At 43.3% G+C, this 24,316-nt stretch overlaps 1 protein-coding gene across 2 annotated transcripts in view; it reads left to right on the top strand.

Moving 5' to 3' along the window:
- Positions 1–220: 220 nt before the first annotated feature.
- The window catches only part of ntrk2a (neurotrophic tyrosine kinase, receptor, type 2a), a 55,437-nt gene continuing 31,341 nt past the window's right edge, over positions 221–24,316 (top strand). For both annotated transcript variants that reach the window (XM_020468887.2, XM_020468894.2), the window contains exons 1-12: positions 221–900; positions 2,009–2,083; positions 2,196–2,267; positions 2,450–2,518; positions 2,684–2,832; positions 4,266–4,402; positions 6,199–6,331; positions 6,490–6,792; positions 7,158–7,184; positions 7,422–7,433; positions 7,772–7,809; positions 8,140–8,239. In XM_020468887.2, the coding sequence (XP_020324476.1) occupies positions 701–900; positions 2,009–2,083; positions 2,196–2,267; positions 2,450–2,518; positions 2,684–2,832; positions 4,266–4,402; positions 6,199–6,331; positions 6,490–6,792; positions 7,158–7,184; positions 7,422–7,433; positions 7,772–7,809; positions 8,140–8,239 (1,315 nt within the window). In that variant the 5' untranslated portion in view covers positions 221–700. The remainder of the gene's footprint in view (positions 901–2,008; positions 2,084–2,195; positions 2,268–2,449; positions 2,519–2,683; positions 2,833–4,265; positions 4,403–6,198; positions 6,332–6,489; positions 6,793–7,157; positions 7,185–7,421; positions 7,434–7,771; positions 7,810–8,139; positions 8,240–24,316) is intronic.

The following is a 24,316-nucleotide window of genomic DNA, read 5'->3' on the forward strand; positions in this document are numbered from 1 at the left end:
CCCCATATCTCTCATGTTCGAGCTTATGCTATTTGTCCGTTATACAAGGACACAAGTCTAAAGACAAGGCCTCAGGTGAATAACCGGGAGGAGAGGAGAGCGCTTTAACCCCTGACCATCTGGAGCAATCGCAGTAGAATTGGAACGATGGCTGGAGGGCGTATTCCTGACGGCGTCTACGATCTATAACATATGTTTTGATGCTGGTACGCGCGCCGCCTGTTCCTCAGTGCACTGACTGAACATCGCGACAATAGCCTAAACGGTGTGTGCTTTCGGCTCCATCGTCTATTCATCCACGGCTCTGAATCTGGCAGACCTGCACAGGACATGGTGTTTTGTGTGGAATTAGGCCTATCAGTGTCATCTGTCTGAGAGTCGGGAGAGAGAGAGAAATATAGAGAGAAATAGAGAGAGAGAGAGAGAGAGAGAGAGAGAGAGAGTGAGACAGAGAGAGAGAGAGAGACAGCGCAAAGGAATCCTTGGCATACACACACGTCGGTGTCTCGATGTGATTTTGAGTGACTGGCTGCATTCTTGTGGAGACGAGCGGAACGGATAAACCTATTTTCATCGTCTCACCCATTTGCGCGGATAGCGGCTGGTGCATGCCCGTCTGGGTTGAGCATCTAACAGCGTCTCTTTCTGCTGGAGCTTGGCTGATCCGAGCTGTCCTTGGTCGGGCGTGGAGGGAGCCGAGATGAGCGCCTTTCGGAGGGGTAGCTGGGTGTCTCTGTTGGAGTTGTGTTGGGTATTGATGGGACTGTGGAGGCTCGGGGCCGCCTGCCCTGCGTCCTGCTCCTGCAGCGGGACCAGGATCGCCTGTGTGGACCAGGAGCGGGGCATCATGGCTTTCCCAGTGCTGCAGTCTGAGCTGGAGATGGACAACATCACGGACATGTGAGTCACTGTCAATGATCCATCATCACCGTACCCAACATATATGACAGACATAGCATGCCTGCCTTATTGGCACACAATAATGAGGTGAAAAAAGGCTATGCGTTTTAGGCTATAAATATGAGTAGAATTGAAGATTCAATCGAATGGTCAAGTCTCAGTCAGTAATTAGGCTATTTGAGTTGTCTAATAAAACCTATTGTATAGTTTTTCAGGGTGATCTTAGGAAAATAAATAAACAAACAAACAAAAAGCAACAATTATAGACTGTGTGTGTGTGTGTGTGTGAGTGTGTGTGAGTGTGTACACGCGCTCGCGTGTTTATGTCAGTGTGAGAGAGATGGGGACGCCTGGACGGTGAGAGACTGTTGTGGTGCTATCCGTACCGATTGACGCTCTTCCGTGGCCCCGAGAAGAAACACAACGGAGTGGGGGAGAGGTGTAGTCCTACTCTCGCAGAAACCCATACAGTAGCCAGGTTCAAATATTAGCAAATAGGCTACTACCCCCCTCCCCCCGATAATAGGCCCAACAGCCTAGAATTTTCTATTCTGAGAAATGTATAGCCTAGGCCATTTTGCTTCCATTGTGAACTAAAACTAATAGGCATAGACTCAATTAATCTCCACCCACGTTTCAGAGCTGTTCAGATTTAGCATAGCCTAATTGAAGACAAACAGAGAATCATCAGGGTTATTTTAACCAAAAATAGGGCTACAGCATTTTGAATGCATGATGTTACGAGGACATGATGGGAGCGTTTTTCTAAAGACCATAGCCGATCCTTTGATATCCATAGCCTACTGTCACCGTTATGGGATTATAAAGATACAATACAAGTAGCCTAACAATGTTTATTCTGTTTATATAATAATCGACTGTTAAAAATGACAATAATTAGACGACTTGAGTAAAGGTCTATTGGAAGGTTCCTCTGTATTTCCAAACGAACTTGACAAAAATCGTAAACAAAAACTCCCGTCCCCGAAAAACACTTCAACATCTTTTAATATCGTTTGAAATGTGCTGCATAAACTGCATCTGTCGTTCATTGTAGGTCTACTACTTACTATTCTCTAACCTTTTTTCCCAATTTAATTTTTAACAGATATATTGCAAATCAGAGTAGCTTCTCATCCATCAATGACAAAGACCTGCATTATTACCGGAACCTCACGAATCTGTAAGTATGTTATGTGATATCTTATACTTGTGGTCATGATGGAGCCCAGATTGGATTGGCGTTGGCATCCGAGCGCAATATGATGATGATTTTGTGTATATTTGCATTGCAGAACTGTGACTAACAGCAGGCTTACCTATGTATCTCGACTGGCTTTCCAGAACAACCTCAAACTTCAGTATCTGTGAGTGGCTTTTATAAGGCTAAATGAATCTCAATTTGAAGGTCAAACTACAGTTCTTACAAAAATAATTGTATCTCCTAAGACAGACAAGAACAGTTGCTGGAATGGTTGTACAGTTTAGTATTTCTTTTGGATATGTCTTTCAACTAATTATTGATAATAATGTACATTCTGATTGACAGGAATCTGAAAGACAACAACTTGTCATCTCTGTATTGGAGGATATTTCGACATTTAAACATATCAAATCTGTGAGTTGATTCTTTCACCCCCCGACTGACAATGTGTCATCATGGATAATAAAAAATAAAGAATAAAAAAAACGTTAGTGCATGTGTGCGCATACCTTCATACATGTGTGTGTTCGTGTCAGTGTGTGATTCAATATTCAACACTGTGTTTCTCTGTGTGTGTAGGATTCTTTCAGGGAACCCGCTGCACTGTTCCTGTGAGAACATGTGGATGAAGCTGTGGCTGGGAGAGGAGGCTGATGCTCAGGAGCTCAAATGTATAGAGGAGGGTGGCGGGAGGAAACCTCTCACCAGGCTCAACCCCCCTCACTGTGGTAATGGCCCCAAAATACACGCACACCTCCCAATGATCATCAAAACACACACAGTGGATCTTATCTTTTTCCACAAACCACTTGCTTTAATTGAAAATGTATCCTTCCCAGCCAAATTTTTTGAAAACAATCCCTTTAATTGCTTTGCTGAATAAACTCTCCTTAGATTCACATGCGGTTTCATAATGACAAACCATTATGATTACCCACAAACCAAAGCTGGTCTAGGATCAGTTCCCCCTTCTACTCATTAACACTCACCAGTGTGTGTTGATAACAAAGAGGAACCTGGGCCTGTACTAGTGTGCTCTGGGGCACAGAGGCTATATAACGACAATGATAACACTTATTGATCCGGCAGTCCAGTCTCCACTCCATTAGGCTGCTATTTTTGCCATCGCCACGGTTACTTGCAGGCCCCTGGAGAGACGGCAGGGGAACCCCTGTGTAAGTGACATATGAAAACGACTCAAGGGAGAGGCATGTGTACGATGCCCCAGGCCTGCCAGGCAGCTAAACACAATGAGAACCTTGCAAACCCCCTTTTTCTCTATTTTTCTCTAACATTCTCTCTCTCTCTCTCCCTCTCACACCATCTCTTTTTCAGGACATCTCTGTCATTCTTTCTCTGTTCATATCTCCCGCTCTCCTTCTGTCATCCTGTACTATATGAAATCCACAGCTCAGTGCAGTAGTTTTCATGTGTTGGATACAGAGGTTATCTGAGACTAAGCTATGGCCTTCACTGCTGCCTACCAATATTCATATTGGAGATGTTGATGCTGTAGGTTCTAGTGTCTAAAACTGGTTACAACCAGTAAACAACCATTGCAATCAGTTTAGCCCACGAGTTGTGTTGTTAAAGATGGACATATTGTAAAGGCATACTGTGCTTTACTAGTGTACTGTAGCTTTGTTGAGTGGGTAGGGTTAACACCGCAGCTGGCAGTGCTTGTAAGAGAGCAACTGAGACTGCTCAAGCTGTAAGGGTTGATTTACTGAAGGTGCTTCAGATGGTATGGTCTGAGTGCTGAAATGAATCGTTTTCTGGGTTCTAGAATCATTGAGAGCATTGCCATGCTGATAAGAGTCTTGGCGACGTCCCTTAGTGGAGATAAGAGATCTGTCCATTTTATCAACCAGGACTGTCGACACTGGCCCTTCCTCGCCAGACGCTCCCATGCCTTTGGCTGCGGCTAAGAGGCAGCCAATCTTCTGATTGGACACGTGGGTCACCTTCAAGTCACAGTCCCATCCTCTCCACCTTTGGTTGTGTTGTTGTCTCTACTTAGAGAGGCTCCAAACTGTGTCTAATTAATTTTATCTGAGTTGCGAGACACATGGAGTTGTAGTCTGTGTGTGACCACCGCCGTGTTTGTGCTGTGATTTTGAACTAAGATTGCATTGAATCTCCCCTTCGTTGTCATTGGCAGTGGTTCCCATGGCGACTCTGAGCCCATCCAAGGTGACGGTGCAGGAGGGTGCTGATGTGGTGTTGACATGCAACACCTCTGGAGCGCCCTCTCCTGAGCTCATCTGGAACATGATCCCACTCGTCTCCTACAATGAGGTCAGTCACCACAGTCGCCCGCCACCAAAAATCCCATGGCTGCATCTCAAATGGCACCCTAGGTCAAAAGTAGTGCACTATATAGGGAATAGAATGCCATTTTAAATGCGCCCATGAGTAGGGATAGGAGTTTTACTGACCACGTGACCTGACCCAGAAAAACTCTGTGCCCATGTTACTAGGGCCTCTAACTTGGGCCCAGAGTTGTTCCTGCTCACGTAAGACTCCTGGACCTACCCATCAGCAACAACACTAATCCACCAGTTAAAGGCACATTCCTTCTGTAAAAGGGCGATTCCTGATTTGGCCTCGTTTTAGATTTGGTTCATTAAGAAATGCTATGACTGATTTCAAACATGAGTTGGTTTCAGGGTGTGGTTTGATGTGGGTGTTTCGTGTGTGTTCGCAGGTGGGAAGAGTTAGCCAAATGATTTAGCCAATTAGCTTCAGCCAGCTGGTGTGCAACCATGGTAAAGTTGGTTTGACTTTTGATAGATTTGGGGATAGTTAGGGACCATCCATAAACTACACAATGTGAATGGGACTTTTAGTTTCCTCATTAAATTCTTTCAATATTTGTAGTTGGTTTGAAGTTATTGGAATTGGGAGCTATTGACCTTTTAAAATATTGTCCCATGTACATTCTATAATTTAGTGATGGTCCCTAACTAGCCCCATAGGGATATCAAATGTCAAACCAAATTGACCAAGGGCATTATGATCAGCTCTTAATTGATTATTACTTTATGGGTGCTGCCAGCTGGGCAGGATTTAAATAAACCCAACCCAAGGAAAACTGTTATGGTACCCTTCATTCCTTGACACCATTTTTTACGATCATTTCGTAAATCTCAGTTTTGGACGAGACTGACTTTATGACCAAAATTATACTATTTACACTATGTAGTCAATTTTGACAATATAATACATTTTTCTGACTCATAACGATGTCACATGGGCCATTTTCAGAACGAGAAGTTGCTTTTTAGGGGCAGTCGCTCTTTAAGACAGAGAATCTGGCAGCCTATTTAGTCAGAGGTGTAGATGCAAAAATAAGTGGTATTTATTTAACAGTAAAGTTGATGAGAAGACTGGATACAGAGCTGTATTTACAAAATATAGAAAGGCAGAACATTTTTTGAAACATTTGTTAACAGAAAGAATTAACTTGAAAAAACAAACTTACTTGGCCAATAGCAGAATTACCTCAGCTCGAAGGAAGACTAAGGTAAAACGCCTATAAACTCACACGTCTCAGTATATGGCAGAGCTATAGCATCAACATGTTGCCTAGACAAACAGCTCTACCTGAATGAGGTGAACAGGGATCCTAAAAGGACCTACCCTTACCGAGCATAAACCATTCACACCTTTAAACAGATGAATTCTTAATGAACAGGGATAATATACACTTTAACGGCAGTACTGTTTCACACTATATATATATTTTACAATGGGCGTGGCCAGCTTTATATAATGCAGATATTTTAACACTGAGGCTTTTAACCAATTATTAACCAGCATTGGCCTATAATGTTACTTGCTAATCTAGGCGTAACACCATTTGTTTGTCATAGGTGCTCAGAAGAAGCAACACTATGTCAAAAATTAACAAGACACTAGGGAAGGATATCTGTTTAGAAATGGTAAACAATAATCTTACAATAGCACTAATAACCAGCAACAGGTATTGTGTTTGGAAAATAGTTTCAAAATAGTTGTGGATGGGTAAAAGCATTGGTAATATGGATGAGGTGGGTGCCTGACTCACTGTGTCTCTGCATGGTCCTCTGCAGATTGAGGCCTCAGGACAGGTGTCTGAGCTCCATCTCTATAACCTCTCCTCACTGGACAACAACTGTAAGATCACCTGCAGCGCTGAGAACATTGTGGGCGAGAATGAGTCCTCAGTCTTCCTCGACATCCTCTGTGAGTTCCAAACATGACTCTAGACAAGGAGGGAATAGAATGAGAATAATACCGTTGTCTTAACTAGTTTTTCTTCTGGACCATGTTTTGTCTTTATTCCCCCTTTTGCTTCTCCCTCGATCTTTCTCACTCACCCATTTTCTCTCTCCCTCCCCCAGTTCCCCCTAACATCAGTAAGTTGAGTGATGCCTACTCAGACCACCACTGGTGCATCCCATTCAGTATGTCTGGGAACCCAAAACCTGATCTCCGCTGGCTGTTAAACGGGGAGCCGGTAAATGAGGGACCCTACATCATGACTATGATCCATGACTTCTCTGAGAGGGAGTTCCACGGCTGCCTGCAGCTGGACAGCCCCACACACATCAACAACGGACCGTACACCCTGCTGGCCAGCAACAAGTACGGACAAGACCGCAAGACCGTCGAGGCTCACTTCATGCTTGACCCCTTTGATGGAGGTATGCGGTGTGTAGTCAACCCCTATCCCACTTGTGTCAATCTGAGAGGATTGGATAGTCTGTAATATAGCAACAATTCCACCTGGCCTATCAATGGGCAAAATTGAGCTATTACCATATTGCTAACACCTATATGTCCAATCTTCTCAGATCTACTCAAGTGTTTAGGGGGTAGGGCCAGGGGTCAAATTACACTTAGGACAGGGGTGTCAAACTCAATTCCTAGAGAGCTGTATGTCTGCTCATTTTTGTTAATTATTTTCAATTGGTGTCCAATTAGACCTAGACAACCTGTTGAGGGGAGTTCCTAACTAATCTATGACCTTTATTTCTCAATCAAGTACTTTTTGTATTTTACCCAACAGGAACAGTGACAGAACCACTTTACTATGGTGAGTGGCTCTTCAAATATTTACATGCAACATTGACTGTCTAAATCGCTCATTGAACTGTTGAGAGAATAATTCAATGTTCTTTACTTTAATGAATACCAGATGTCCTGACACTAAAGATGATTGACTTGAGAAGTACTTTAAAGACTGATTTCTGAGGTTTGCTTTTTGTGTTATTGAGTGTTAATAGTTGATTTTCTCTTCCCTCTCCTCACACCCTGGATCTGGGCACCACAGACCCAACTACAGGTATAGTTACTCTCCCTTCACATTACCCAATCACACAGCAGAGGTTAACAAGTACATAGGCCTATGTCACTCTGACACTCAAAGGGAACACTTTACTTGAAAGGTAACTATATAAGGACTTCATAACGCATTCATTACCCAACCCATATATACTGCATTCATAGGTAGCACATGCTTATGTCAACAACCACAAGACATAATACAAATATTGTTATGAAGTGCTTATGTAGGTATCCCTCAAGTAATGTGTTACCCACAGGGACAGGGACATTTAATCAACTTCATTGTCATTGAGGGATACTGTAGCATCTGCTGTCTTCTCTGCTCTTTGAAAACAGAGGACACACCTCTAGAGCCACCAGAAGACAGAGTTGCTGTAAGTCACACTCTAAGTCACCTCTTTATGTGCATGTTTGTGGGAGCCTGTACCTGTTGTGGGAGCCTGTACCTGTTGTGGGAGCCTGTACCTGTTGTGGGAGCAATGCTTCTAACATTTTGTTCATGTTTTTATACAATATGTTTTACCAGTACTTTTAGTAGTCGTACTACTATCTAGTATGTTTAGGGTTGACAATGTGTTTAAGTTTTATATTTCATGTTTTTATATGGTAGGTGTATCTTGGTGGTAGTAGGCTACACACTGTGACACATGGTATTTTGGAGTGGTAGTGGTGGTCCTAGCTCAACAGCTTTGTCATTCTTTCAGGTATATGTGGTCGTAGGGATTGCAGCAGTAGCCTTCATGGGTTTTCTATTGATGCTGGTCATCTTGAAATTCGGGGGAAACTCAAAGTTTGGAATCAAAGGTAAGTCCCTTTACACAGTATACTACTGTAGCCTATGGGTCTTTCTCTCCAATCTGAAATTGCACCCTATTCCCTAAATAGTGCACTTATTTTGGCACTGGCACAGTATAGGAAGTAGGGTACCATTTGGGATAAAACCATAGAGTGGGATCTGAATGGTGGTAAAGAGGTACTCAGACATTTCTAGTGAATAACATGCATGTGGATCTCCCTCTCAATGTCTCACTATTCCTTGTTCCATACTAATCATCCGCCCATGCAGATAACGCTGCACTGTAGCTCGTCTCTGTCTTTACTGATGCTGCTATTGAATAACGCAGAGGGACTGAAGAGGATTTAGATACTAACCCATATTAGGAATAACAATAGAGGTGTAAACTGACTGTCACTCAAATCACTGATGTTGTATTGTTTGTAATAATAATTAACCATACTGGGAATTGATATGAGGATCAAAGTGTGACTATGCCTTCAAAAATACCTTTTGAATGCTATCCTGAAATCCTCTATTTGCAATGGATTGAATTCCGACCTGAGTGTGTGTATTTTGGATGAGATTGTGTGTGTAGGAGTATGGGAAGGCCAGGGCTGCCTCAGTGTGGTCAGTTATTTTGGTGCTGATTGATTTATTGCCCCTCTGAGGGGAACGGGTGTGAAAGGAAGAGAGGGGGAGAAGTGGTATCTCCTTTCCTCTGCGGAAGTGGAGGATGAGGTTCCACCGGAGGCGTCAATTCCTCTCCTTCCTCTGTACGTGTATGTGTGTGCTTTTCTGCGCGCACGTGTGAGTATCTGAGTAGGAAGTTAGCTGGAGTTTCAGCGTTGTGTGTATCTGAGCAGGAAGTTAGCTGGAGTTTCAGCGTTGTGTGTATCTGAGCAGGAAGTTAGCTGGAGTTTCAGCGTTGTGTGTATCTGAGCAGGAAGTTAGCTGGAGTTTCAGTGTTGTGTGTATCTGAGCAGGAAGTTAGCTGGAGTTTCAGCGTTGTGTGTATCTGAGCAGGAAGTTAGCTGGAGTTTCAGCGTTGTGTGAATCTGAGCAGGAAGTTAGCTGGAGTTTCAGCGTTGTGTGTATCTGAGCAGGAAGTTAGCTGGAGTTTCAGCGTTGTGTGAATCTGAGCAGGAAGTTAGCTGGAGTTTCAGCGTTGTGTGTATCTGAGCAGGAAGTTAGCTGGAGTTTCAGCGTTGTGTGAATCTGAGCAGGAAGTTAGCTGGAGTTTCAGCGTTGTGTGAATCTGAGCAGGAAGTTAGCTGGAGTTTCAGCGCTGTGTGTATCTGAGCAGGAAGTTAGCTGGAGTTTCAGCGTTGCCTGCAGGAACTTTCACTACGAGTCTCTGTCTCTTCACTGCAGTTTCTATTCTCTCCTTTCTGATGGAGGAAGTGACACTCCTGTCACTCAAAATCATGATCCACACTAAAATAAAAAGTCTGGGAAACTTGAAATGCCCAAGACACACACTTTCACTATTATGACCCACACACCGCAATCTTTATAAAGACACATTGGAGCCAAGTGAAGACTGACTGATCTCCTACTGTGTATGGCTAAAGAAGTGCTGCCTTCACAAGGGGCTTGTATTCCTTCTCACTGCAGTCCTTGTATGTAATGTATCCTGCTCATAGGCTGATGTACAGAAGTGTAAAGCAAAAGACTTTCCCAATCCACTAACCTTTAGCTAATGTACACACACACACAACAGACAAAAGGTGTGAAGAGACCGTACTGAACACTGAAGGGTGCTCAGTCAACTGTTCAGGAGCATGTGAGACATCTAGACACACTTTCTCTGGATGCCTCGGTGCATAACACACACACACAGTAAAAGGGTGTACATGGTTCAAATGAACCTGTTACTGCTCTTCTGTCATCAATAAGATGTGGTGTACAGTAAGGATCAGAGGTTACTCCTTTTTACTCTACACTGTTTTATGTGCGTGTAGATTTAAGTTATTGTAATTTACAATTTGTGAGAGTTTTTTTTGTGTGTAATTTTACCCCTTTTTCTCCCCAATTTCGTGGTATCCAATTGTTGTTGTAGCTACTATCTTGTCTCATCGCTACAACTCCCGTACGGGCTCGGGAGAGACGAAGGTTGAAAGAAGTCCGATACACAACCCTTCTTAACAGAGCGCGCATCCAACCCAGAAGCCAGCCGCACCAATGTGTCGGAGGAAACACCGTGCACCTGGCAACCTTGGTTAGCACGCACTGCGCCCAGCCCGCCAAGGACATCCCTACCGACAAGGACATCCCTACTGACCAAGCCCTCCCTTACCCGGACGACGCTAGGCCAATTGTGCGTCGCCCCACAGACCTCCCGGTCGCGGCCGGTTACGACAGAGCCTGGGCGCGAACCCAGGGACTCTGGGTTTTTCACACTCAACAGTTTCTCATGTTGATACACATGAGAAACTGTTGAGTGTGAAAAACCCAGCAGCGTTGCAGTTTTTGACACACTCAAACTAGTGAGCCTGGCACATACTACCATACCCCGTTCAAAGGCACTTAAATATTTTGTCTTGCCCATTCACCCTCTGAATGGCACACATACACAATCCATGTCTCAGTTGTCTCACGGCTTAAAAAATATGATTTAACTTGTCTCCTCCCCTTCATCTACACTGATTGAAGTGGAATTAACAAGTGCCATCAATAAGGGATCATAGCTTTCACCTGGATTCACCTGGCCAGTCTTTGTCCATAATGTTTTGTACACTCAGTGTATATTTCCACACTATAAGGTTGCAATATCTCTGTGACATTTTGGTGGGATGGAGTTTTGGCCTGCCATGGTGACATCACTAATGACAGCTAGTTTTCAGCTAGTTTTCAGTTTTCCCCTCCCTACTCCCAGACAGTCCTAGTAAAATTCATGCTTGAGAAATTGCTCTTTGAAAACAATCACAGTAAGGTACTTAATTGTTTCTCAGAAATAATTTGATATTGAGATAAAAACAGCTGCATTGGACCTTTAAAACAACCTTGGTTGGTTTGATAATGAACTTTTCTTTGGAATGGCAAAAAAAGAGAGAAGAGCAGCAGAAAAAAATAGATAGATGGAGAGAGAGGGAGCGAGCACTGTATGCTTATCAATGATTCAGGAAGGCAGGTATCAGTTTTCTCTGTGTTTGGAAGAGTGCCGGATGATCAATACATCTCTCTCAAGGTCAGAAGTATCTCTGATAGGACTCGACAGACCATGCTCACGCTGCGTGTTCTCCTCCTCCTGCAGAGCACACTTAGGCCTGTTCCATTCCTGCCTTCATGGACCTCCCTCACTCCCTGCACTACCTTTTTCGGGATCTGTACAGAACAGGGCCCATGGTTCCATAGGTCTCCAGAGGACCATAGGCACAACGGCGATGAGTAACCTTGCCAAAGACCGGAAGTTTTGTGCTCCCAGAGCTGATGTAGGCTTTAGCTCAGTGGGCTATCCATATGGAAGTATGCAAATGACCTGGGTTCAATGCCTGGGAGGACACAAACATGATACAGGGGGACACACACAAACACACACACAATGTTCCCCCTGAGTACTTGAGACATGTGTGGAATGCTTTTGTGACAGCCTGTGGGAGTTTGAAGTCACTTGTCTCTCTTTGGTCAATCACAGATAAAGTGCCCACTTGAGGGGTCAGAGGTCAATGTGTGTATGAGAGATGTGCCGACTGGACAGGCAACAGCAGATCTCTTCCCTCTCCCATAGCGACAGGAAATGTGTGTTGACTAGTATTAACTCAGGGCCTAGTCACAACCTTCTCTTCCACCTTCTAGAGCAATTTTTCCTGCTCGGGCCACATAGGAAAGGATATACTCTATGACATACTGGGGCCATACGTGCGAACATTAGAAAAAGTTTAGCTTTAACCTGGACCTCCATCTCAAAATGTGCATCAGCCAATTAAAATCACTGACGTAGTTGGACGTGATCCAACACTTGTTTATGAAAGAACACATAACAGAAGTCCAATGGTACGTTCTGGTACTAGATCACATGTGTTTGACTGACTGGTCATATACACAGTGTACAAAACATTAAGGACACCTTCCTAATATTGAGTTGCACAAACTCCCTTTTACTCTCAGAACAGCTTCAATTCGTCAGGGCATGGACTCCACAAGATGTCAAAAGCATTCCACAGGGATGCTGGCTCATGTTGACTCAATGCTTTCCACAGTTGTGGCAAGTTGGCTGGATGTCCTCTGGGTGGTGGACGATTCTTGATACACACAGGGAACTGTTGAGCGTGAAAAACCCAGCAGTGTTGCAGTTCATCACACAAACCGGTGTGCGCCTGGCACCTACTACCATACCCCGTTCAAAAGAACTTAAATATTTTGTCTTGCACATTCACCCATTGAATGGCACACATACAGTGCCTTGCGAAAGTATTCGGCCCCCTTGAACTTTGCGACCTTTTGCCACATTTCAGGCTTCAAACATAAAGATATAAAACTGTATTTTTTTGTGAAGAATCAACAACAAGTGGGACACAATCATGAAGTGGAACGACATTTATTGGATATTTCAAACTTTTTTAACAAATCAAAAACTGAAAAATTGGGCGTGCAAAATGATTCAGCCCCCTTAAGTTAATACTTTGTAGCGCCACCTTTTGCTGCGATTACAGCTGTAAGTCGCTTGGGGTATGTCTCTATCAGTTTTGCATATCGAGAGACTGACATTTTTTCCCATTCCTCCTTGCAAAACAGCTCGAGCTCAGTGAGGTTGGATGGAGAGCATTTGTGAACAGCAGTTTTCAGTTCTTTCCACAGATTCTCGATTGGATTCAGGTCTGGACTTTGACTTGGCCATTCTAACACCTGGATATGTTTATTTTTGAACCATTCCATTGTAGATTTTGCTTTATGTTTTGGATGGGTCTGGCGACGAATATGTAGCGAGGGCCAGCCGACTAGAGCATACAGGTCGCAGTGGTGGGTGGTATAAGGTGATTTGGTAACAAAACAGATGGCACTGTGATAGACTGCATCCAGTTTGCTGAGTAGAGTGTTGGAAGCTATTTTGTAGATGACATCGCCAAAGTCAAGGATCGGTAGGATAGTCAGTTTTACAAGGGTCATTTTGGCAGCGTGAGTGAAGGAGGCTTTGTTGCGAAATAGAAAGACAATTCTAGATTTGATTTTGGATTGGAGATGTTTAATATGAGTCTGGAAGGAGAGTTTACAGTCTAGCCAGACACCTAGATATTTATACTTGTCCACATATTCTAGGTCAAAACCGTCCAGGGTGGTGATGCTAGTCGGGCAGGCGGGTGCGGGCAGCGAACGGTTGAAAAGCATGCATTTAGTTTTACTAGCGTTTAAGAGCAGTTGGAGGCCACGGAAGGAGTGTTGTATGGCATTGAAGCTCGTTTGGAGGTTAGTTAGCACAGTGTCCAAGGAAGGGCCAGAAGTATACAGAATGGTGTCGTCTACGTAGAGGTGGATCAGGGAATCGCCCGCAGCAAGAGCGACATCATTGATATATACAGAGAAAATAGTCGGCCCGAGAATTGAACCCTGTGGTACCCCCATAGAGACCGGTTTGACACCCTGAACTCTGTCTGCAAAGTAGTTGGGGAACCAGGCGAGGCAGTCATTAGAAAAACCAAGGCTATTGAGTATGCCGATAAGAATATGGTGATTGACAGAGACGAAAGCCTTGGCCAGGTCGACGAAGACGGCTGCACAGTACTGGCTTTTATCGATACCGGTTATGATATCGTTTAGTACCTTCTCGGATTGCACAGCGGAGAAGTTACGGTGGGATTCGAAATGGTCAGTGATCTGTTTATTAACTTGGCTTTCGAAGACTTTAGATAGGGAGAGCAGGATGAATATAGGTCTGTAACAGTTTGGGTCTAGGGTGTCACCCCCTTTGAAAAGGGGGATGACCGCGGCAGCTTTCCAATCTTTAGGGATCTCGGACGATAAGAAAGAGAGGTTGAACAGGCTGGTAATAGGGGTTGCAACAATGGTGGTGGATAGTTTTAGAAAGAGAGGGTCCAGATTGTCTAGCCCAGCTGATTTGTATGGGTCCAGGTTTTGCAGCTCTTTCAGAACATCTGTCTGGATTTGGGTGAAGGAGAAGCTGGGGAGGCTTGGGCGAGTAGCGGCGGGGGAAGCGGAGCTGTTGACCAGGATTGGAGTAGCCAGGAGGAAGGCATGGCCAGCCGTTGAGAAATGCTTATTGAAATTTTCGATCATCATGGATTTATCAGTGGTGACCGTGTTACCTAGCCTCAGTGCAGTGGGCAGCTGGGAGGAGGTGCTCTTGTTCTCCATGGACTTTACAGTGTCCCAAAACTTTTTGGAGTTAGAGCTTCAGGATGCGAATTTCTGCTTGAGAAAGCTAGCCTGTGCTTTCCTCACTGACTGCGTGTATTGGTTCCTGACTTCCCTGAACAGTTGCATATCGCTGGGACTATTCGATGCTATTGCAGTCCGCCATAGGATGTTTTTGTGCTGGTCAAGGGCAGTCAGGTCTGGAGTGAACCAAGGGCTATATCTGTTCTTAGTTCTGCATTTTTTGAACGGGGCATGCTTTTCTAAGATTGTGAGGAAATTACTTTTAAAGAATGACCAGGCATCCTCGACCAACGGGATGAGGTCAATATCCTGCCAGGATACCTGGGCCAGGTCAAGTAGAAAGGCCTGCTCGCAGAAGTGTTTTAGGGAGCATTTAACAGTGATGAGGGGTGGTCGTTTGACTGCGGACCCATAGCGGATACAGGCAATGAGGCAGTGATCGCTGAGATCCTGATTGAAAACAGAGGAGGCATATTTGGAGGGCAAGTTGGTCAGGATAATGTCCATGAGGGTGCCCATGTTTACGGATTTAGGGTTGTACCTGGTGGGTTCCTTGATGATTTGTGTGAGATTGAGGGCATCTAGCTTAGATTGTAGGACTGCCGGGGTGTTAAGCATACCCCAGTTTAGGTCACCTAACAGAACGAACTCTGAAGCTAGATGGGGGGCGATCAATTCACAAATGGTGTCCAGGGCACAGCTGGGAGCGGAGGGGGGTCGATAGCAGGCGGCAACAGTGAGAGACCTATTTCTGGAGAGGTAAATTTTTTAAATTAGAAATTCAAACTGGGTATGGACCTGGAAAGTAAGACATTACTTTGCAGCCTATCTCTGCAGTAGATTGCAACTCCTCCCCCTTTGGCAGTTCTATCTTGACGGAAAATGTTGTAGCTGGGTATGGAAATTTCAGAATTGTTGGTGGCCTTCCTAAGCCAGGATTCAGACACGACAAGGACATTAGGGTTGGCGGAGTGTGCTAAAGCAGTGAGTAAAACAAACTTAGGGAGGAGGCTTCTGATGTTGACATGCATGAAACCAAATTTTTTTTTGATCACAGAAGTCAACAAATTAGAGCGCCTGGGGACACGCATGGCCTGCGTTTACCTCCACATCACCCGAGGAACAGAGGAGGAGTAGGATGAGGGTACGGCTAAAGGCTATCAAAACTGGTCACCTAGAGCGTTGGGGACAAAGAATAAAAGAAGCAGATTTCTGGGCGTGGTAGAATAGATTCAGGGCATAATGTGCAGACAGGGGTATGGTGGGGTGCGGGTACAGCGGAGGTAAGCCCAGGCACTGAGTGATGATAAGAGAGGTTGTGTCTCTGGATAAGCTGGTTATAATGGGTGAGGTCACCGCATGTGTGGGAGGTGGGACAAAGGAGGTATCAGAGGTATAATGAGTGGAACTAGGGGCTCTATTGTAAACTAAAACAATGATAACTAACCTAAACAACACTATACAAGGCATATTGACATATGAGAGAGACATACTGCGAGGCATAATCACAGGTGTTGATTTGGAGAGCTAACTAAGAAAACAACGGGTGAGACAACAACAGCTAATCAGCTCTAACAACAACAGGTAAAATGGCGATGACTGGGCAGAGAGGGTCGGTTAACTACACACAGAGCCTGAGTTCGCGGCTGGGGCCGTCAGATAAAAACACTTGAAACTCATGCACTGCTTATGGATGCCAGATAGGCTCTAAAGCCCTTGTAAAGGGGATTAATGTCCTTCATTTTAATAAGTTATTTGGCCACTTTAGTTGTGATTCAAACCTTATCAAAACATGTAGGCGTATTGGCTAGACTACATGAGGTGTGTAACTATGAATCTAAAAAGTCGCAACAAAAAAAAGGCAGTTTCTTATTCTGTGTTGATATGTAACTCTCGAGTGTTAGGATAATATTGTCACCCATCAGACTATTCTTGATTTAATCTTGTCTTTACAAATACTAAATAATATATGTGTGAAATTTGTTTTGATTTAGAATGGACCGTTATCATGCACCGGTCTTGAAACAGGGGCAGCGGCAAAAAATACATGTCATCTATGTACTTAAATAACGAACAGAGGACGCTTTTCCCGTGGTTCATTTTCATGCCAACCAGGTAGGCTATACTCCTGTTGTAAAGATAAACAATGTGCTTAATATTAGGAAAGTTGAGAAATAAATAGAGTAGTCCTAGTCTACAGAAAGCTGATGGGAACCTCCTCTTTTTGGTAGAGGTCATCACTCTGTGTTCTCGCGCAATTGCATAGCCTATAGAAATGTTGCACAACATGAGCTCATGGGTTCCCATGAAGTGTTTGATTAGATTTTCAATGACATTTGCATTGATGTCAGAGTGATTAGAGGGACAATCGTGTGCTGAGTACCAGGCAGTTAGCAAGTTTGGTAGGCTACTAATGACCATCAGCAGCATCAGAGCTTGGAGAAGCCTAATTACCGTGACTAAACAGTCATGTGGAATTTGACTGACTTTCATGACTCGTGACAGCCGGTGTGGCGGTAATACGGTCACCGCAACAGCCCTAGGCTCACCCCTATTCTCTTTGCATCAATGCTTTTATCTTTGGACCTTGATCAGTTTCAGAATTGTAAATGTCCTGTAATTCAGTCCATGTTAATTAGTTAGTATTTATCGAGCGGCTGTGTGTCATGCTGCTCTGAGGTACTCCTCTTTCCACCTCCAATTCACCACCACAACGTGTCTGTGCAGTCACAGCTCTATACAGCGCGCTGGGCTTTGCTATTGGGAACTGCACTACAGCAGATAAAGCTTCATTGATCGATTGATCTCAGGCCTGTCTGTCTGAAGCAGATGCCTCTCTCAGGTCTATCGAGTCTTGGGCCTTCCCATCACTCAGGTCAGCAGCACTGCTCAAGCGCTCAGTCAGAGGGAGGTGTGTGTGTGTGTGTGTGGTGTTCTAGTACTGAGTGTTCCCTAGTGAGGAGAAATCAGCTGCAGTTAGTAGCTTTCAGTGAAGGTACTATTGAATACTAAGTAGTAAATTAGTGTTAACTGGGACAGATGTCTACCAATTGACTGAAATACTAATTTGTGTTGATGAGTATCAAAGTATTCAGTGTTGTTGAGTTGTGTTGATCAGGGTCCAGTGTTTCTAAGTTGTGTGGAGTAGTGTTGAGTTCTATTGGATGTTATTGAGTTGCGTCAAGCAATGCTGAGTGGCATTCAGTAGTTTTCAGGAGGACTGCAATATGACACAGGAGGGGGACGGCTCCAGTAGCCCACTGCATGCTGTTGCCATGGATACGCATGTCATCACCAGCCTTGCTCCAAATATGAACCATTATCGCTGGCCAAGCTTAAAGAGTGAATCACCATCAAGCACGCACACACACACACAGGACCCACACACACACACACACACACGATCAGTGGAGATGGATACAGGTGTGGTGAGTTGGCAAGGAAGGGCCGTGGCCAGAGAATGATGTTGCAAAGATTTTGATGAGGCTGCCGTGAGCCACTAGGGCACTTAGGTTGTGTAACATGTTTGTGTGATTGTGGAGCAGCTGCTCTTCTAAGACAGTTGATGGTTTCGACACAAGGAACAAAAAACATTCAAATCGCTCCTTACTATTCCAGTTGTCAACCTGATGGCAATGAGGGTATGGCTTTTTAGCTAGCTCCTTGCCCTCCACTCCTCCACCCCCAGGCAGATGGATAATAATAATCATCTGGCTGCTCCCGTTCTGCCACTTCGATTCATTTCCAATAACAAGCCAGGGGGAAACCGTTGTGTGTCAGCCATAAAAGTCTGAGAAGAAGAATGTTGTGTTGTTTTTTGCGAATGTCGTGGTTAAGCCTCGGTGAGAGGGAAAACAGTTAAAGGTGACTTTGGAAGTTGAAATGAATTTGTTTATGTTTTTATTGTTGTTTAAATACTGTCACTTTGCCTGTCCGTTCATGAGCTGAAAAGACAAAGCGTTCTTTTGGATGTGTGTGTAACTACCTGAACGTGTACGTCTCTAAATTGCATCGAATACTTGCACCATGCTTATAGGACTGTTTAGCTCTGCGCTGTAAACCCTTTAACATTCACATTCATTTACACCCTTCCTAAATATATATATATCTACAGTACCAGTCAAAATTTTGGACACACCTATTTATTCAAGGATTTTTCTTTATTTTCTACATTGTAGAACAATAGTGAAGACATTAAAAACTATTAAATAACACATATGGATTCACGTAGTAACCAAAAAAGTGTATATTTTATATTTGACATTATTCAAAGTAGCCACCCTTTGCCTTGATGACAGCTTTGCACACTCTTGGGATTCCCTGATCCAGCTTTAAATATAATTATTTTTACCTTTATTTAACTAGGCAAGTCAGTTATGAACAAATTCTTATTTACAATGACAGCCTACTCAGCTTTATGAGGAATGCTTTTCCAACAGTCTTGAAGGAGTTCCCACATATGCTGTGCACTTGTTGGCTGCTTTTCCTTCACTCTGCGGTCCAACTTATCCCAAACCATCTCAATTGGGTTGAGGTCAGGTGATTGTGGAGGCTAAGTCACCTGATGCAACACTCCATCACTCTCCTTCTTGATCAGATAGGCCTTACGCAGCCTGGAGGTGTGTTTTGGGTCATTGTCCTGTTGAAAAACAAATGATAGTCCCACTAAGTGCAAACCAGATGAGATAGAGTATCGCTGCAGAATGCTGTGGTAGCCATGCTGGTTAAGTGTGCCTTGAATTCTAAATAAATCACAGACAGTGTCACCAGCAAAGCACCATCACACCTCCTCCTCCATGCTTCACGGTAGGAACCACACACGCAGAGATCATGTGTTCATCTACTCTGTGTCTCACAAAGACACAGCTGTTGGAACCAAAAATCTCAGATTTGGACTCATCAGACCAAAGGACAGATTTCCACCGGTCTAATGCCCATTGCTCGTGTTTCTTGGCCCAAGGAAGTCTCTTTTTATTACTGGTGTCCTTAAGTAGTGGTTTCTTTGTAGCAATTCGAACAATGAAGGCCTGATTCATGCAGTCTCCTCTGAACAGTTGATGTTGAGATGTGTTTGTTACCTGAACTCTTTGAAGCATTTATTTGGGCTGCAAACTGAGGTGCAGTTAACTCTAATGAACTTATCCTCTGTCGCAGAGGTAACTCTGGGTCTTCCTTTCCTGTGGCGGTCCTCATGAGAGCCAGCTTTATCATAGTGCTCGATGGTTTTTGCGACTGCACTTGAAGAAACTTTCAAAGTTCTTGACATTTTCCGGCTTGACTGACCTTCATGTCTTAAAGTAATGACTGTCGTTTCTCTTTGCTTATTTGAGCTGTTCTTGCCGTAATGTGGTATTTTAACAAATAAGGTTATCTTCTGTATACCACCCCTACCATGTCACAACACAACTGATTGGCTCAAACGCATTAAGGAAAGATATTCCACAAATGAACTTTTAACAAGGCACACCTGTTAATTGAACGGCATTCCAGGTGACTACCTCATGAAGCTGGTTGAGAGAATGCCAAGAGTGTGCAAAGATGTCATCAAGGCAAACGGTGGATACTTTGAAGAATCTCAAATATAAAATATATTTTGATTTGTTTAACACTTTTCTTGGTTACTATATGATTCCATATGTTTTATTTCATAGTTTTGATGTCTTCACTATTATTCTACAATGTAGAAAATAGTCCAAATAAAGAAAAACCCTTGAATGAGTAGGTGTGTTCAAACTATTGAATGGTACTGTATATGTACTTTATCTTTCCACCTGCCTCTGCACTGAAGGACTAATTCACTAAGCGACCTTAACCCACCACTCAGAGCTGTTGATCCCACTAACTCTACTAAGCACTGATGTCTCCCAGCAACTGGGACCTACTTTCTACTTTTGGGGGATGTTTTACAATTAGATATGCATTGAATGTATAATTTCTGATCATACATGATTTGTTTTAATATTTTGATCACTGTCATGATTATGATGTAATTTATGTTGCTGCTCATTTCATTTATTTTGTTTGTGTTTTCCTTCAGGCTTTGTGTTATTTCATAACGTTCCACTGGAGGTGGTTGGGCGCTAGGAAAATGGAGTCCCAAACACACACAGAGAGACAGAGAGAGAGAGCTGGAACCCATTACACAATAAACACTCAAACAAACAAAAACATGGTTAATAAACATCAATTAAAAACACAACACCAAATCTTCCTCCACAGTAACTAAACACAACAACCTCTGAATACCCCATATGCTCATAACAGCCCAATGTTATTAACCAGTTTGTAATAGGCAAACTCATCCCTCTGTCTCGCTGCCAACATCCCCTCCAGCATGCCCACCAAGTCCACAGACCCATCACCGAATACTGTTCTTTCGTGTCTTCCAAATTGCTAATTTAGCTGCCCCTGACACCCCTTCGACTAAACCTGTACTTTGGCCCCAATATAAACAGTTGAGAAGAGAAAACCTCTCCCAGAGTACCAACTAGTAGAGGTTGACCGATTATGATTTTTCAACGCCGATACCGATTATTGGAGGACCAAAAAAAGCCGAAACTGATTAATCTGACGATTTTTACTAATATATATATCAGTCGGAAGTTTACATACACTTTAGCCAAATACATTTAAACTCAGTTTTTCACAAATCCTGACACTTAATCGTAGTAAAAATTCCCTGTCTTAGGTCAGTTAGGATCACCACTTTATTTTAAGAATGTGAAATGTCAGAATAATAGTAGAGAGAATGATTTATTTGAGCTTTTATTTCTTTCATCACATTCCCAGTGGGTCAGAAGTTTACATACACTCAATTAGTTTTTGGTAAATTTGCCTTTAAATTGTTTAACTTGGGTCAAATATTTTGGGGAGCCTTCCACAAGCTTCCCACAATAAGTTGTGTGCATTTTGGCCCGTTCCTCCTGACAGAGCTGGTGTAACTGAGTCAGGTTTGTAAGGCCTCCTTGCTGGCACACACTTTTTCAGTTCTGTCCAGAAATGTTCTGTAGGTTTGAGGTCAGGGCTTTGTGATGGCCACTCCAATACCATGACTTTGTTTTCCTTAAGCCATTTTGCCACAACTTTGGAAGTATGCTCGGGGTCATTGTCCATTTGGAAGACCCATTTGCGACCAAGCTTTAACTTCCTGACTGAAGTCTTGAGATGTTGCTTCAATATATCCACATAATTTTGCTTCCTCATGATGCCATCTATTTTGTGAAGTGCACCAGTCCCTCCTGCAGCAAAGCACCCCCACAACATGATGCTGCCACCCCTGTGCTTCACGGTTGCGATGGTGTTCATCGGCTTAGAAACTTTCCCCTTTTTCCTCCAAACATAACAATGGTCATTATGGCCAAACAGTTCTATTTTTGTTTCATCAGACCAGAGGACATTTCTCCAAAAAGTACGATCTTTGTCTGCATGTGCAGTTGCAAACCGTAGTCTGGCTATTTTATGTCGGTTTTGGAGCAGTGGCTTCTTTCTTGCTGAGCGGCCTTTCAGGTTATGTCGATATAGGACTCGTTTTACTGTGGATATAGAAACTTTTGTACCTGTTTCCTCCAGCATCGTCACAAGGTACCTGTTGTTCTGGGATTGATTTGCACTTTTCACACCAAAGTACGTTCATCTCTAGGAGACAGAATGCTTCTCCTTCCTGAGCGATATGACGGCTGTGTGGTCCCATGGTGTTTATACTTGCGTACTATTGTTTGTACAGATGAACGTGGTACCTTCAGGCATTTGGAAATTGCTCCGAAGGATGAAGTAGACTTGTGGAGGTCTCCAATTTTTCTGAGGTCTTGGCTGATTTCTTTTGATCTTCCCATGATGTCAAGCAAAGAGGCACTGGGTTTAGCCTATCAGAAGCTTCTAAAGCCATGACATCATTTTCTGGAATTTTCTAAGCTGTTTAAAGGCACAGTCAACTTAGTGTATGTAAACCTCTGACCCACTGGAATTGTGATACAGTGAATTATAAGTGAAATAATCTGTCTGTAAACAATTGTTGGAAAAATTACTTGTCATGCACAAAGTAGATGTCCTAACTGACTTGCCAAACCTATAGTTTGTAAACAAGAAATTTGTGGAGTTGTTGAAAAATGAGTTTTAATGACTCCAACCTAAGTGTATGTAAACTTCTGACTTCAACTGTATATACAGTGGGGCAAAAAAGTATGTAGTCAGCCACCAATTGTGCAAGTTCTCTCACTTAAAAAGTTGAGAGAGGCCTGTAATATTCATCATAGGTACACTTCAACTATGACAGACAAAATGAGAAGAAAAAAATCCAGAAAATCACATTGTAGGATTTTAATGAATTTATTTGCAAATTATGGTGGAAAATAAGTATTTGGTCAATAACAAAAGTTTATCTCGATACTTTGTTATATACCCTTTGTTGGCAATGACAGAGGTCAAACGTTTTCTGTAAGTCTTCACAAGGTTTTCACACACTGTTGCTGGTATTTTGGCCCATTCCTCCATGCAGATCTCCTCTAGAGCAGTGATGTTTTGCGGCTGTTGCTGGGAAACACAGACTTTCAACTCCCTCAAGATTTTCTATGGGGTTGAGATCTGGAGACTGGCTAGGCCACTCCAGGACCTTGAAGCCACTCCTTCGTTGCCTGGGCGGTGTGTTTGGGATCATTGTCATGCTGAAAGACCCAGCCACGTTTCATCTTCAACGCCCTTGCTGATGGAAGGAGGTTTTCACTCAAAATCTCACGATACTTGGCCCATTCATTCTTTCCTTTACACGGATCAGTCGTCCTGGTCCCTTTCCACCCCCATGCTTCACAGTAGGTATGGTGTTCTTTGGATGCAACTCAGTATTCTTTGTCCTCCAAACATGACGAGTTGAGTTTTTACCAAAAAGTTATATTTTGGTTTAATCTGACCATATGACATTCTCCCAATATTCTTCTGGATCATCCAAATGCTCTCTAGCAAACTTCAGACGGGCCTGGACATGTACTGGTTTAAGCAGGGGGACACGTCTGGCACTGCAGTATTTGAGTGCCTGTCGGCATAGTGTGTTACTGATGGTAGGCTTTGTTACTTTGGTCCCAGCTCTCTGCAGGTCATTCACTAGGTCCCCCCGTGTGGTTCTGGGATTTTTGCTCACCGTTCTTGTGATTATTTTGACCCCACGGGGTGAGATCTTGCGTGGAGCCCCAGATCGAGGGAGATTATCAGTGGTCTTGTATGTCTTCCATTTCCTAATAATTGCTCCCACAGTTGATTCCTTCAAACCAAGCGGCTTACCTATTGCAGATTCAGTCTTCCCAGCCTGGTGCAGGTCTACAATTTTGTTTCTGGTGTCCTTTGACAGCTCTTTGGTCTTGACCATAGTGGAGTTTGGAGTGTGACTGTTTGAGGTTGTGGACAGGTGTCTTTTATACTGATAACAAGTTCAAACAGGTGTCATTAATACAGGTAACGAGTGGAGGACAGAGGAGCCTCTTAAATAAGAAGTTACAGGTCTGTGAGAGCCAGAAATCTTGCTTGTTTGTACTTATTTTCCACCATAATTTGCAAATAAATTCATAAAAAATCCTACAATGTGATTTTCAGGATTTCTTTTTCTAATTTTGTCTGTCATAGTTGAAGTGTACCTATGATGAAAATTACAGGCCTCTCTCATCTTTTTAAGTGGGAGAACATGCACAATTGGTGGCTGGTTAAATACTTTTTTGCCCCACTGTATGTATATATATATATATATATATATATATATATATATATATATATATATATATATATAT

This window comes from Oncorhynchus kisutch, linkage group LG3 (genome assembly GCF_002021735.2).
Source record: "Oncorhynchus kisutch isolate 150728-3 linkage group LG3, Okis_V2, whole genome shotgun sequence".
Classification (NCBI taxonomy): domain Eukaryota; kingdom Metazoa; phylum Chordata; class Actinopteri; order Salmoniformes; family Salmonidae; genus Oncorhynchus; species Oncorhynchus kisutch.